The sequence below is a fragment of the Lampetra planeri genome, chromosome 29 (assembly GCF_965212315.1).
Source record: "Lampetra planeri chromosome 29, kcLamPlan1.2.h2, whole genome shotgun sequence".
In the NCBI taxonomy this organism is placed as follows: Eukaryota; Metazoa; Chordata; class Hyperoartia; order Petromyzontiformes; family Petromyzontidae; genus Lampetra; species Lampetra planeri.
Window position 1 is genome coordinate 6,635,358 of NC_136135.1, and position 12,993 is coordinate 6,648,350.

The 12,993-nt window shown below is 45.6% G+C and overlaps 1 protein-coding gene across 2 annotated transcripts in view; it reads left to right on the plus strand.

Annotated features, from left to right (window-relative positions):
• LOC144728630 (uncharacterized) overlaps positions 1-8,473 on the plus strand; it is a 36,909-nt gene extending 28,436 nt beyond the window's left edge. For both annotated transcript variants that reach the window (XM_078608189.1, XM_078608190.1), the window contains exons 4-8: positions 1,277-1,309; positions 2,284-2,358; positions 3,931-3,964; positions 5,072-5,133; positions 6,995-8,473. In XM_078608189.1, the coding sequence (XP_078464315.1) occupies positions 1,277-1,309; positions 2,284-2,358; positions 3,931-3,964; positions 5,072-5,133; positions 6,995-7,044 (254 nt within the window). In that variant the 3' untranslated portion in view covers positions 7,045-8,473. The remainder of the gene's footprint in view (positions 1-1,276; positions 1,310-2,283; positions 2,359-3,930; positions 3,965-5,071; positions 5,134-6,994) is intronic.
• Positions 8,474-12,993: the final 4,520 nt, after the last annotated feature.

Here is a 12,993-nt window from a genome sequence, read left to right on the forward strand (position 1 = left end):
TTTGGATGCCCAGCAGGCACTACCAAAGTTACTGCACACGTGAACCGATGTTTATGACGTCACTTGGCCACAAGGTGGCGGCGTAACATTGCCAATAACTTGTCCAAAATAGAGCGGCGGATAGAAGTTTTTAGCAGCTCGGCCTAAATCCGTGGATATTACCTCCCAATCCTTGCTACCTCCGCCCGCCCCCTTACTCCGCACTCCACCCCCGAGGCTAACTACCTCGGTATTGTCAATATTTATAATTCTTCATATGCAGATTAAGCCACTGCACACAGTGAATGTGCCAGATGGTTGGTTCATTGCAGAAAGCTGTGGTGGGTGGGGGGAGCTCGTCAAGTCTGGCGTTGATAATTGCTGGGCTGGTTTGGTGTAATTTTATTTGGCCGTGTGATAACTGGATAGTATCGCTTGCAAGTCTGACCTGGGTCTAAACTAGAAATTCAACTTTTTATTTTACCAGGGTAAGGCCCACTGAGCCATATCGCTGTGGGTTTTTTTCAGAAGCAACCACGCCACGAAAGCTCAACGAGAAGTGCCTTCTGTGGAAATGTATAGCAGCCAAATACTCTAAACCGCATGTTGATATTTTTTTAATGTGGAGGGGAAAACCGGAGCAGCCGGAGACAGCCACGTGACCACGAGGGGGCAACATGCAAACTCCAAATTAATATAGAGTCACCAAAATGACGAAGGGATGAAACAATACAGCAAGGCATTAACTATTCTGGCAGGACATTTACAGGCGAAATCGAATACTGCGTGCGCACGTATTAGTATTCCATAAAGCAACATTTACTGCACACGTAAGTCCGCACTATAAAATGAAACTAGTGTTTATTTTGTGACGTGACACACTTGCATTGGATTAGTTGCTAAGGACATTGACTTGATCAGTAACATGGTATGCACAGTATAACGCGGCGTATATGCACATTCATTCGGCGCAATATGCTGCATTTCTGAACATATGCCCGAGTACTGCATAAGGTGGTGCATTGGTAATTGCGTAAATATCTCGTTTTGTCTTTTCAATTATTTACCATTATGGACGAATAAGCTGTACTTTAAATTGAATGGAGTCATGACCGTCCAGGCATGTGTGTATGTCAGATGGCACGAATAAAAAGGATTCAATTTTGTATGGCAAAAGGTAATTAAACCTTTATAGTTAAAACGTCATTAATTTCGTACCCTTTAAGCCTGAAATGTTTTATAATAATTCGCTTGCTGTTGTATGCAAATGTCATCGTACTTTTTTTTATTTCGACAGATACCCCAAAACAGCCAGACACCCTCTACTATGGTAAGGTGACCTTTTGTCAAACAATTCACGAGTTGTCATTTGTGGTTGTTTTCTGTGGGGGGTGAAAAAACCCTGGGATATTGAATGGGTTGCTGATGCTGCATTAACAAAAACCTCAACACATTCGTCTAACACGGTGGCCTTAAGGATAAATATATATAGTAGGTGACCACTTTTGGTCAAATGCCCTTTTTTTAGAGCATGTAAATTATTGTGGCAGTGTTATTGACAAATTTGATTGTTAAGGTTATCGCATCCTGGCAATTGCCATCCTAAAACTGCTTCCTGCTTCAGTCGGCACTAATTTACTGAGCGTTAACACGGCATGGAACTCGCTGGGCGATCGCTAACAGCACAGGCGATTTCACTTTGGAAACCAAATAGCATTTTTGTGGGCAAATGGCTATCGATGCTGGTGTTAAAGTTGCACCTGGGGGGTCCATGGGCCAGAAGGGTTCTGGCACTGGGCCCATGCCAACGACGCTATGCCCACTTGCTTGTGTTTCATGTTGACGACAAATACTGAGATTGTTGTGGTTTCGTGTAAATGGTGTTGTGACCACCTGCCATTTGCATACCATGCTGGCCATAAAAGCTGCTCACCAAATCTCCCTGAAATATGTCTGATCTTGTCGCATCTCCAGAACCTAAATGGGGGTTGAGCCCGGTTCGTACTTAAATGAAGTGGCCACCAGAGCCTGTCAGGCATAGGCCCGTGAGGCGAGATGGCCAGGAGAAGGTAGTGCTAGAGCGTCGCAATTGTGTGGGCGGTGGGATTTCTCAAGCTTCTCCTGATTTATTCTCGTGCGACTAAACATTTAATGATATTCGCCAAAGATCCCAATGCAGCAGGAACACCTCCTGTGTAAGAGTCTTGACTCGGTGAGGCTCTGGGATAAATACTCACCGTTTTTATCAATTGCCCAGCGTGTTCCTAAGGCTAACCAGGGGTGAACTCTGTCTTGTATTTTCAGACTACGCTACTCTCTCCAAGGTTGGGCTGGTGTTTGCTGCAATCATGTGCATCTCTGGAATTTTGATCCTCCTGAGTAAGTCTGCACGACCACAAGAATTGCGTGATTTATGGCCTCGGGGGCAGGGTGCTTAACGCTCGCGCGTCTTTCTATTTTGTTAACTTATTTTCTCAAGTGGCATCTACTGTGTTCTCTACTGCTGGATTATCTGAGTAGCAAAAGTAGCTACATATGCTACACGGGCCCGGCACTTTAAAGGGCCCTGTGGTAAATGCTTTCAAGCTATAAATTCCGGTTCAGTAATTCTGCACTTGCTCTTACTATAGTACTATACCGCCTTCAACTTTTATGAACGACTGAGTGTTTAAGGTTAGCGATTTGTCATCTGGCTGTATAGCAAATGAAAAAATACAATTACTTTACTGTGCAAGTTAAAACTTTGTTTTAATATTTGTTTGATTTAATTTAGGGCCCCCGCACCTAGCTTAATCTCTGGCACTGGTGTTCTCTCAATTATCAGACGCTCCGGGGAGTAGGACTTCATCCCCGGTCTCTTTCTTTTGAGGTCGTTTTAAAAACAAAGCATCATTTAGTGATCGAGAGAGTACGGTGCTGCTCTGGGGAGGGGGGGGTGAGCAGTCTTCCACCAAATGGTGATGAAACGCGTTGCTTGAAAATGGTTAGGGATGTCTTCTGGAAGATTATTCCGAACGGCTGACGGTGACTTCTGCCCCTTCTGGATTGGTCATGTGGCTTGATGTGCAGAAACAGTCTTCCGGAATATGATTCTGAACAACTAATATAAAAACGCATCATCTGAAAGCAATATCACCTGGCTTGTTCTAAGAAGCACTTGTAATGTATTTATTTAATACAGGGAGGGGGGAAGTTCAACTTGCAATGTGGATTATTGTGGAAATATGTAAATATTGATAATGCCACAATTTGACTAACCCCCCCCCCCCCATCCTCTTTAAGAATCGATTCTATTTCCTCCTCCACCATACCGTCGTGGTCTTTTTGCATCGTTTGCAGCGTCTTCCTCATACCATTAGCTTAAATGTAACATTTGTATTTGGCTGCCATAAATGTCCGTGATATGCCACTTTGTTAAGCTATCATTTGTGGCCAGGTGGCTTCTAGTAAACGGCTATTCAGCTCAGCGGGCCTTAGCTGGTAAAATAAAAATATAATTGAGAAAATAGTTTCGTTTTTAGTATACACCTTTCCACAAATCGTAAGTTTCCCCAATACAAGACCACAGAGGTTGGGAAATTATTGCCTCTTTTTGCGGCTGCCTTCCTGCTTGTCTGCCGTTTCCTGTGCCTCCGCTGAATCCATCCGGTCTGTATGAAGACTGTGCGTGTTACAAATTCTAAATTATTATACTTAAAATTTGATGCATGGTTCATGGGCGTAACAATTAATCTGCATCGTTAATGCCAAAAATATTCATTGTTCTTTGCACATGGCTTATCCTACTTTTTTTAACACCTGTATAATACAAACTAAGCTAACACAACTGAAGAATCCCCATGTTTGGATTATCTAATCGCCTTGACATTGAACGACCCAATGCTTGGAATTTATTGACTTGGTATTAAACGTGTCCATTTTTATTCCGCATACCAATTGTTGTTCTTGCAGGTAACTCCAAACGTTGCCGGAACTGTGGAAAAAGGTGAGCAAGGCTCACGATGCTGCGTGCATTTTGGTGGCTGATTTTTTTAAGTAACTTTTTTTTCTTCCTATTTTTATGCAAGCTGCTCTGGGTAGGGCTGCTTTAAAATGGATGCTTGTGGCTATGCATGCCTGGTAATGCAGCATTTACACGCAAGCTAAATAAATATGCAGCGCTGTGAAGGTGACGGTTACTGAACCACGAACATACGAGAGACGGCCCCCTCTTTTTGCGTGGGTGTCCAGAAGTCTCAATGTCCCCACTTTCCCATATATGGCAGTAGAACAAGTCACATTCCATCTGTGCCAGGTAATTTCTGGTTTCCTCCCACATGTATGAACTTGCATGACTGTTGTTGGCCAAGCATCCCAATACAGGACCGCATAACTTGGGCGGTCGTTGGCTCCGGTTCCGGCTGCTTTCCTGTTTGTCTTTGGTTTTTCACTCCTGAATCCTTTTCTGAGTGCATTACACATTTTTGTATAAATAGGTTTTTCTTGCTTTGTGGCAGATTCATTCCCCAAAAAATGGGCGTATAACGTGAAACCCCTTGAAGAAAGCCGACTACCGAGTAGCACATGTACAGTACACACAATGTTGTCCCGCATTCGACCGCATAGCCACCTCGGAGTGAATTAAAATCCCCTTTTTTAATATATCGAATTTTGAGTAGAAATAGTTTGGCCGCGCATACGTGAAATCGCACAAAGCGAGGGGAAAGCTATATTATTGTAAGACAATCTTGAATGCAGAGGGATACAATGGATTTTTTTTTGTTCGGACGCCTGAATGGGCTGAATGCCAGGTGCAGTCGTGCACGTTACCTCGAATCCTGCGACTTGGGAAGTGAAACTTGACAAAGCCCAGCACTGGCCTGGCGCTTTGTTACCACTATAATTAAAAGGCTAGCACCTTTTTTGTCTTTTCGATTATAAATGTCCCCTTTGTGCCTCTTAATTGCCTGAGATTGACTCTACAATCCCAGGGTGAACTTTGTCCTCCACCCCTGAAACCAAGAACCCATGAAATCCCGTCCCATTCGTTGAACTACAGCTGTGGTGAATTTAGTTTAAATCTCTTTTTTTTTTATATATAAATGTTTTTCAGCTACTCCGGAGCCGAACGCAAGGAAGTCCGCGGAAAGCATGGAGCGCATGCCCACAACGTCGGTAATGCCGTGTGATGGTCGCGGAGTGGGTGCACACGCAGTCTGGAATGTCCTCCTAACTCCCACTTTCGAGTCCTCGCTATCGGTCTGGCCATTGCGTAGGCGGACGAAAAAGGGAACTGTCAACACGCTGAAGAGACAGTTGCGTTGTTTGCACATTTGTTTCGAGTAGGTATTGAAAAGATGGCAGGGCCTTTGTGTTTATTGCGGTATCATCGTGGGCTGCTGATCAAATTATTCAAGGTCACGCTAAATAATGGTGTAGATTACAATGAGCAGAGTTGAGCTATGTTGTTAAATGCTAATCATCATAAAGTACGATAGATTACACTGAGATTTAGTTAATCCAGAGTGATTAATGCTAACCATTGTAATGCTATAGTACTTGAGTTTAAGCTGAATTTTTAGTTCGTGTATTGTGATTGTAATACTGACCCTACAGTTCTATGTGTATATATTACACTGAGATTAGTTCATCCATGATGGTTCATTCTATAGCGTGTGCCCAGCATGGTTCAGCTCTTATGCTGCAACGTTGTCATAGTCTATCATAGATGTTAGCATATACTGGAGTTGACTTGACAGAATGGTTACATTTGAAGACAAAAGCAGCTGGCATTATCTTTTTTTGGACGTAGAATATTTTATCGTACCTGCTTATTGTGATTTTAAACGTGGAATTGTTTGGTTTTTATTAATGGTAGGAATAGAACTTTAAAAAAGTCACCCAGCATGATGTAGTTTGCCGGATCGGCTTGCATGTCTGTCTGCGTGCACATTTTAAATAGTTTCTACATCTGTACGGAAGACCTCTTCTTTTTACAAAGGGCCCTATTTACAACAAATGCGTGCTGAAATGTCTCCTCCATTTCAAACAGATTTTTATTCGTGGATGTTCCTCGCACATCCATGGTGCTGATGGTTTATTCACCCGTGCCTTGTTTATTTTTTACACTTGACAGAACCGGTATTTTAAATAACTCAAATACATTTCAGTGTTTTACAAGCGGTTGCCGTTATTAGCTCGCATTTCCAAGTATTCGGTTGTTGGTGGTAGACGTTCACATAACAAACCGACAATTGGGCCATCACAACTGCAGTGTGCTTCTATATGCTCACTTTTACGAGGTCCTGTGTCAAAATGTAAACTGTTCGTGACTGGAATCCAGTGTTTCTCTGCCTGCACATTTGTAATAACGGTGTACAATATTATTCTGCATTGTTTTTACATTTTTGTTGTGTATGGATATGTTTATGAATTTTCTAAAAGTTCAGTTGAGATAATATAACGTGGTAATTCACTGTCAGGCCTGCAGGGGGTGGGGGGGGGCAATCTACACGGCCACAGTTCCTGGTACGGGAGGGGCTGCTCAGGAAAGGCCGGAGGCTTCAATGGGTTAGGCCTCCTCTGGCCTTTTGTTCCAGGCCTCCAAAGGCACCTTTCCACAATCCTGGGCACAATCATTAAAAAGTTTTATTAAAAGTTTTACGTCAAAATGCGTACAGTCACATGTCCGCCGCCATTTGTATCACCTATAAAAAAAAATTGGTTTTCTAATTTTCATAACTTGACAAAGGAACACAACAAGTGTTTTTTGTCTATCGTGGTTGATGTAATGGATTTCAAAATCCAAGCAAGTCGGCGTAAGATGCCAACAGTTTTGCACATAATGCATTTAAATTCGTGGCCTGTTTTTATTTCAGTTGTGATCATAATACTGTCCTCATGTCTGCTTTGTTTTCTTTTTAATTTCCTTTCATCCGTTTTGGTTTTTGTATTTTTGTTTTATTTTCATTTGCTCCTTTTCCGTTCATCCTTTTTTGGTTTTGGCTTCCATTATATTTATCTCCTCGCTTGCCAGGCTCCCCATCCAAAGGAAGGCTGTTATCATACCAGGATAGCACTGTGTGATTGACATTCACACAAAGCCAACACTTCAATGCCCGTTGCAGGCAAACTCCTCTCTACACCCCCAGTGCAAGCTCTGCAGTAATAATTACACAGATATGCTGTGCACATTAACATGCAATAGCATTTGAAATCCACAAGCAATAATGGGGGGGGGGGGCATGGTGTGAAATGGTGAACATGTGTATTTTGGAAAAAATATTTGGAACAATTATAATTTGCATAGGTTGGCTTTAAAAGTACACAGTCACAGGTAATGACATTGTTGCAGCCCAGTCGAACACAACGTGGTTATGGGCATTTTCACATGCATCTCAATTCGCCTGTTTGCAGGCCATGTCACCCGCTAGCTACAGAAAGGTAGTTATCGGTCAATTTTACTTTCATTGCTATTTGGTGAATTTTGGCCATTCTCTCGGTGGGCGGTGTGGGCACGTGATGAAACCACGAAGTGGCACGTTGTACAAGCCTTGAAGTCATCTGAAAATGTGATTCCCATCAAATTGTGTGCATGTGTGTGGGGGGGGGGCGGTAGTGTAGTGGTTAGCTTGCTACACTACAAACCCATTAACCCGAGTTCGTTTCCCACTTTACGATCAACACCAGATGACGAGTATCTTGACCTGGTCCTGGGCTATGTCACCTCGGCCTCAAATGAGTACCTGTTGCAGTGTCGTAAATATCGCCACCAGGGAGACGAAAGCACGGTCAGGTGTAATTCTGGCCACTCCCACCCCCTCGTGTGCTGAGCCGGCCTTCATAGGTGCTCGCTAGCAGCACTTGCCCCAAAAGTCTGGTCCAGGCTGTGTTGGGGGGTATTTTTGTCTTTGTTAAAGGAGAGCCGCCATGGCAGGTCGCTGGCCTTGTGTGCATGCTGTTCTGTGCTGTCTGGTCGAGTGTAAGCAACTAATAGCGAGTCGTGTGTTAGTCGCATGACCGCCCAGTACAGCCTGTGCCAAAATTACTGGGGGGGGGGGGGGTAGCAGTCGGCCGGGTCCCCCTATCCTGTTTTCACTTCCCTTTTAGTTGTGAAAACAGGATTTACCGACTGCCTGGTGGGGGTGTGCTTAAAAAAAATAATTTGGGAAGACGAGGGCTGTTTTTGCCCCTTTTTTTTTACATTTTCGGCTCAACTTCACCACAGCGTGTGTGCTGAGTTCAAATACCGGAAGGTCGAGCGTGCGACCTATGGTTTCGTGGTGTGGATTGAAACCGCACACGAGGAGTACGTGGTGAATAGTATCCGAGACAAGAGTTTCCCACCCCCCTCCCACCCCCTCCAAACCGCTCCTACTACTTTGGTTTTGCAATTTACGAACGTTGTTTAGAACCTACTAATGTTTTTGTAAAAATAATCCAATAAAGTGTTTTTATGCATATCCCACCACCCACTCCTGTATTGTGATCTTAAATTAAATGTATACTAATAATACATTGCGTGTTTGGTTTCTTGTCCTTTATTGTATTATGCTGTACTTTACGTGTAATTGTTAGTGTTCATAAATGGGGCTGGGCATGCCACGGGAACGAGTGGTGAGAGGTGGACAAACCCAAGTGGAGGGAAGGCCAAGAAAGCGGCGAAAGATTTGAGGAAGAGATGTCAGCGGCGAGATGCCACGATGGGGTTTTGAGGGTCACCTAACTTGACGGGAGTAACCAAGGCCATGGAAGGAAATGGTGGGTGGCAGGCCCTTTCCGAGCAGTTCTAACAGTTCATATTCTTTGGGTCTTTCGGTAAAGTCACTTGGGGTTCAAAACAAATAATAAAATAAACGAAAAAAAACTACGACGTTTTCGATCGCAAGCGATTGTCATCGGATGGGGAAAAATAGGGGGGGGGGGCACCTAAAGGCAAGCCGTTTTAAAGGCTTAAAATGGGCATAGCCCAAGCGTCCTCAACCTATCTACGCGACTTTACCGAAAGGCCCAAAGACTATGAATTGCTGCAGTCACGAAAGCCTTTGGGTCGAGCTCTAACGGCGTTCTTCATTGCAAGGCCTGTGGGCCCCTGGCGGCCTCCGACACTAAACAAAGTGAAAAGGCCCCTTGCAGACGGTGTGTTGCAGCCATGTCACCCCCCCCCCCCCCCCCCTCTGAAAATGAGAAGAACACAGAGTTACAAAGCTCATAGGCTGACTACAATCTTGGAATGTAAGAAATAGTTTCTCAAACGCAGCATTTTTTGTATTGTTTTTGTTATACGCGTCGCTTGCGTGATTTTGACAGGAGATGGAAAGTACAAGAAGTGGCTTGAATCCACAGCTGCTGAGCCGCGTGTGTGCGGGATTTCGTCCCGGATGTCAAACCGCGCGTTCGAAACTTCCCAATGCCAGGACCTGCCTACAAGGTCTTGAGAAAAAGTTTGAAACGCTCCTGGATGAACACGTTGGTTATTAACATTCTCTGGGTAGACGCACAACAACCCCAACTGCACGTAATTCATTCGTTGGTTGTCATTGGAGCATTGGCGTAGTGGGTTAACGGTGTCGCTTTGAGCCCATCACCGCAGTTTGATTCCTGACCATGGCGATCATCGGGACTGAAGATTGCGATCTGATTTGGTGGCCCTGGTTGGCTCCCGTGCCCCTTCGCCAACCTGCACTGCCCAGCGTGGTGAAGTATGGTCACACGACCGCCGTGACCTGGACAGGCATTCGTTCGCATCCAACCAGCGGGTCTTGCAAAAGGGCTGTGAATGTTCCTGCAGGGATGTTAATAATGGTGTGTTCATAAGTGTGGCGCTTGAGGGCATGCACACTCGATTAGAACCCGCAATGTGACAGGCTAAGATTGCTTTATTGCGATGCTTTCTCTTGAAACTGGCTGAGCAGGCACACTGACACGCATTGTAATAATTAAATTGACAGGACCACCCTGCCTGCGTAAATTACATGGCAGTTTGAGTTACTGCCACCGCCACCTCTCCATGCTTGAACGTTGTTCACGTGATGAGATAAACACGAAGATTTCGGACATTGTGGGCCCTCTTCTGCAATGTCCTGCGGAGGAGCTTGTAACCTCGGAAGCCTAACGTCAATTGGTCGAATCTAAGCTGCTGTAATAAATAGACATTACGGATTTTTATTGTAATTAAAACGTAAGGTTATAAACATGTTAGAAAGCAGTCTGCTAGTGCTCTACATTCATAGGCCACGAGTGTTAAATGTATAGTGCAGGACTGAACATGCAATTTTTGCCTGAATTAGACTTTAAAATTTATTCTTTCTGCTTAAGTGACTTGACCTTTTTGAAAGAAAGAAAAATAACCCTCACTGACTTTCTTGACGACGTTGCATGGTAAAAACATCGCTCTTCACAGGGAGTCGTGTGGAGGAGGAAGCCGTTGGGTCGTGTGTGTGATTAAGTTTCTCGGTCCTCTCCATATATAAAAGGCAAAGTTGTGATTGTGTGTCTGTTCATAATGTTTAGCGTACTTCCTGACATGCAACAAACTTAAAATTTGCCATGTGGGTACTTTCCAGACTGTACACCATGCAAACATTATTAAAATGCACTTGTGTTTTTTTTTGTTGGGGGGGGAGCTCAATAATGCATATATTTTTTGCACAAGTGAACTGTGACGTCAAATCTGTCACGTGACCCGCGCACGTGGAAGCGTAACGCATTGTAGTGTAGTGGTTAGCGCACCGCGCTACGAACCCGGCGACCCGAGTTCGATTCCCGCTCACGGCCACCACCGGTGACGATTATTTCAACCGCTCCTGGGCCTCCCCTAGGTCGACTCGGCCTCAAACGAGTAACTGGTGTGGTGTGTGAACATCGCCCCTGGGGTAGACGAAGGCAGCCGGACGTGGTGAATCCAAGTCTCGGGCGAAGCCGGGTAGGAAAGCTAGTAACTTTATAAAACGGCGGCCCTAAATGAACCTTATGGCGGGACCCGGCGTCTCGCATAAACTGCGTTGCGACATCGTTTTATGTTTGAAGGCGAACGACACGGCAATTTATTCATCTCGACGAGCTCGACACGCTGATCACAGTTTCAAAGTTGTGTTTATGACTACGGCAATTTTGACAACGACGGGTGCTTGGTGAAGAACGAGATTGGTTTCTGGCGGGTCGCGGCGTTTTTGTGCGCGGTGGGAGACCGAGTCGCCAAAAATAAATTGGTTTAATTACGATTTTGACTTCCGTTTATTCGGGACCCCGGGGTCCCGCCATAAGGTTCAAACAGCCGTCGCAAATCGAACCCGTCGTAAACCGGGTTTAATGTTTCGGCACATTTTAAATCAACGCTGTTTTTTCACTAACATTTAAAAACATGTTTCACAAATGTTACGCGCTCCGAAACAATGGGCTTTAAAAAATAGAATCCGGAGAATAACAAACTCTCACTCGTTCCAATCATAGTGATGTTGATGACAAACCCGTGTGGTGGGGAGCGGTGGGGCAGTGGTTAGCGCGCTGCACTACGAACCCGGCGGCCAGAGTTCGATTCCCGCTCCCCCTGACCGACTCCGCCTCAAATGAGTGGCTGGTGTGTAGTGTGTAAACATCGCCACTGGGGAGACAAAGGCGGCCGGGCGCGGTGTTGGCCACCCACCCCCTCGTTAGTGCCGTGCCGCCCTTCATAGGTGCCTCGCTCACAACACGTGACACCCAGCAGCTCGGGCTATACCTGGGCATCTTTGTCTTTGATGTGGTGGTGATTGATGATGGCATTCGGTTGTGTTCTCACGCTACATGAATGCCACAACATTGTGCTGTGGCTCAACAGGTCAGCAAGCGGCATGCGATCCTAAGCGATCCTAAGGTGACAAATTCCATTTTTGAGTACCACGATCCCGCTCGGAGGAGCAGCGTATTCGTCAAAATTTGGAGACACGTATGGAACAAGAATGTTTAATGACCCTAGATGACCGTAGCCTTAACAGAAACCGGGTCGCAGAGGTCGCAAACGGGTTTTGATTCCTTACCCGTCCCCGGCCGCACCAGGGTCGCAAACGGGTACCCGTACCCTACCCGATACCCGGCTACCCGTACCCGGCCGGGTATCGGGTAGGGTACGGGTACCCGATTGCGACCTCTGGGATGAAGCCATGTTGCAGGCGCGGGTGGGTTGATTCTAGGAACGTGAATTGTGAGAAGAGACAAGACGTTGGGAAATGAGTGACAAACGGTTACTCACCAGTGACTCGCGGTCTACCCGTACCCGGCCGCACCAGTGTCGCAAACGGGTACCCGTACCCGGCCGGGTACGGGTAGCCGGGCATCGGGTAGGGTACGGGTATCGGGTACCCGGTTGCGACCTCTGCCGGGTCGGTATGAAAACAATCTAATCGCGAAGTTGCATGTTTTTTCCCATTCGCTCATCAACTGCAGCACACCGAATACACGCACGAATGCCGCATTCGCGTTTGATCAGCCGACATTCGTGAGTTGTACACAACTCCGATGTGGCATTGTGCAATTTATATTCTTCCAGTGGGTGCAAATGAATCGTAGCATCTTCGGAAATGAGGCCGCTATGATGGTATACAGTACCTATGTCGTGACAAGCCCAGTTTAATCAACATATCCGTCTGTACAAGATGCAATCACCCGCAGATACAAACTGGCCAAACTGGTACGATTTTATCTCAACAGTCCCGTGTTCAGTTCTAGTCGGGACACTGGGTCATGTTTTGTTTCATGCTGAGCTTGAAGTGAGCAAACATGTTTTGAAAGCCGCCTTGCGATACGTCTCGTGGCAAATATTCATGGGAGGGACCCGTCCAATTCTAGGGATTTGAGGTCATTACCCAAAAGGATTGTGTGGAAAGTCCAGGGCCCAGCAATCGGTAAAAACGAGTCCGTGTATGGTTGAAAGGCAATCGACAACGGCTCAGAATACACAAAGCACCGTGTTTAACTACTGTGGTGGGTTATTTGCCTGGGTCTAAAACAAGCGCGACCAGCGTTTGACATTTTGAAAGTCAAATCAATTGCGGCACC